Below are 1,974 nucleotides of genomic sequence, written 5' to 3' on the forward strand. Positions count from 1 at the left end.
ATTGAAGTGGCTCAGAAAGTCCGCTCCCAGGATGGCCATACTGACGTCGGCCACAACGAAGATCCATCGATATGTGCGCCTGAGTCCGATGTCTATCGTCATTGACTGAACTCCATATGATGCAATAGCGGTATTATTGACTGCAATTAGGCTGGAAATGGACTTGCCGCGTCGGCGATGTTGAGCTGTTGCTGGTAGGATAGATAGCTCAGCTCCGGTATCGACAAGGAGACGTGTGCCGGTGATGCGGTCGACAACGAAGAAGAGGCGGCTTGAGCGCTGGCCCGTGTCGCATTCCGCCGTTAGCGGCTGGCCGGTGCGTTTCCCGTCCACGAGCATGGTTGGGTACAGCGAGTGGCTTGCTCTCTGAAACGGCGGTGGTATCAGCCGACGCTCTGCTCTGCCTCACTTGAGTGGCCGCGGTGCTGCGGGCTTCGAGCACGGGACAACGAACAATGCCGTGCAGGACGGTGTTTGTTGGACAGGGCGAGGTTTTCCACTGCTGCAGCCAGTAGGTCGACACTGTCCTCTAAGCGACCTAACCGGCTTGCATGTTCGAACATTCCCGCTGCAGCAATAGGCATTTTTGATGGCTCGGTGCAGTCGGTGATGCGGTCAGCGAGTTGAGCCAGACGCTCGAGAGCCACGTCGTCCGAGCCAGCGAGTATCATCCGTGTTGACTGTGGCAGTCTCTGCAAAAACAACTCGCGAAGCAATGGCTGTTGACGCACCTCTGACGCTTTTTGGCCCAGCATCTGACGCATTCGGTGGAGAAGTTGCGAGGGACGCTTGTCACCGAGCTCTTCATGAGACAGGAGTTGTTGCAGCCTAGTCTGTTCGGACACCTCAAGATGTTTCAGGACGGTGCTTTTTAGTTCGTCGTAGGCCTTCTCCGATGGAGGGGAGGCGAGCACATCGTCTATGGCGTCGGCGATGTCAGGTGGCAGTGCTGCAACGACGTGAAGGTATTTCGACTCCTGCGATGTGATGCGTCGAACCTGGAAGCGGGCCTCGACTTGGCTGAACCACACCCTGGGGTTTTTGGGCCAGAAATGAGGAAGCTTTAACTCTGAGGCATTGGTTGTGGATGAGCTTGAAGTGCCTTCCTCGTCTGACATGGCTGCTGTTTTTCCAAACGTCGCGGGGCACCACTTTGTAGCGTACTCGCCCCAAGGAGGAGCGAAAAGCAAAGTCCTACACTCCTTGATGTCTGCCCCCCCCCCCCCCCCAACAACTCTTTATTTTTCAAGAAAATCAGGCTTCGAAAACGCCCACACAAAAGGGGCGTGGCTGCTTATCTTCCGCGGCACGCCGGTGATAACTTGAGGCATGTTGGCCGCGTATGCGCCGTTGCATACGAATTGGTATGCGCACACAAATAAAAATTATCGCAGTCACCGGCATCAACGGCCGCTACAGGCATGTAAGGGCATGAGTGCATGGAGAACACGATTCAAAGGCTGTAACATTAATAACGTGAGCTGCCTGTCGCGTACGTCGTGAAACTCTTTCCACGAGCCACGTGTGGCACACCCCTGCCTTACAGTGCCCGTGGTATATGAGTATGCGCCGCAGGTGACTGATAGTCTATATCAACCGAGGCTCAGCGAGAACAGACTGCAAATCTTAACGCGATAGCGTCAAGGAGCCCGTTTTGCGGAAAATTCAGTGCCGGCGTCAACGGCGTTGTCAATGAGCAAAAAATCCCGATGGAAGCAAAGAATAAAATTGACGGCTCGAGCCAAAATCGAATCAAAGCATTCTACATGGCAGTCAAGTATTCTACCACAGAGCCATGCCAGTGCTTCGAACATGTTTGGAAAAGTAGCCTATGCATCATATCTGGGCAACTCCAACTATGGTTACAGTGTTCGCTATCCGATTTCATGCCAACGTAAGAAACATTCATTCCGCCAGCTATATTGGCCTCGAGGAGTTACGGAGTCGCCCTCTATCGGACGCGCCTCGATTGCG

General features: G+C 54.0%; 1 protein-coding gene across 1 annotated transcript; it reads right to left on the reverse strand.

Moving 5' to 3' along the window:
- Positions 1 to 383: 383 nt before the first annotated feature.
- On the reverse strand, positions 384 to 1,118 carry LOC119405875 (uncharacterized). Its single transcript, XM_037672701.1, has one exon. The coding sequence runs from the start codon at positions 1,116 to 1,118 to the stop codon at positions 384 to 386; it is 735 nt and encodes a 244-aa protein (XP_037528629.1).
- Positions 1,119 to 1,974: the final 856 nt, after the last annotated feature.

Source organism: Rhipicephalus sanguineus, chromosome 9 (genome assembly GCF_013339695.2).
Source record: "Rhipicephalus sanguineus isolate Rsan-2018 chromosome 9, BIME_Rsan_1.4, whole genome shotgun sequence".
Classification (NCBI taxonomy): domain Eukaryota; kingdom Metazoa; phylum Arthropoda; class Arachnida; order Ixodida; family Ixodidae; genus Rhipicephalus; species Rhipicephalus sanguineus.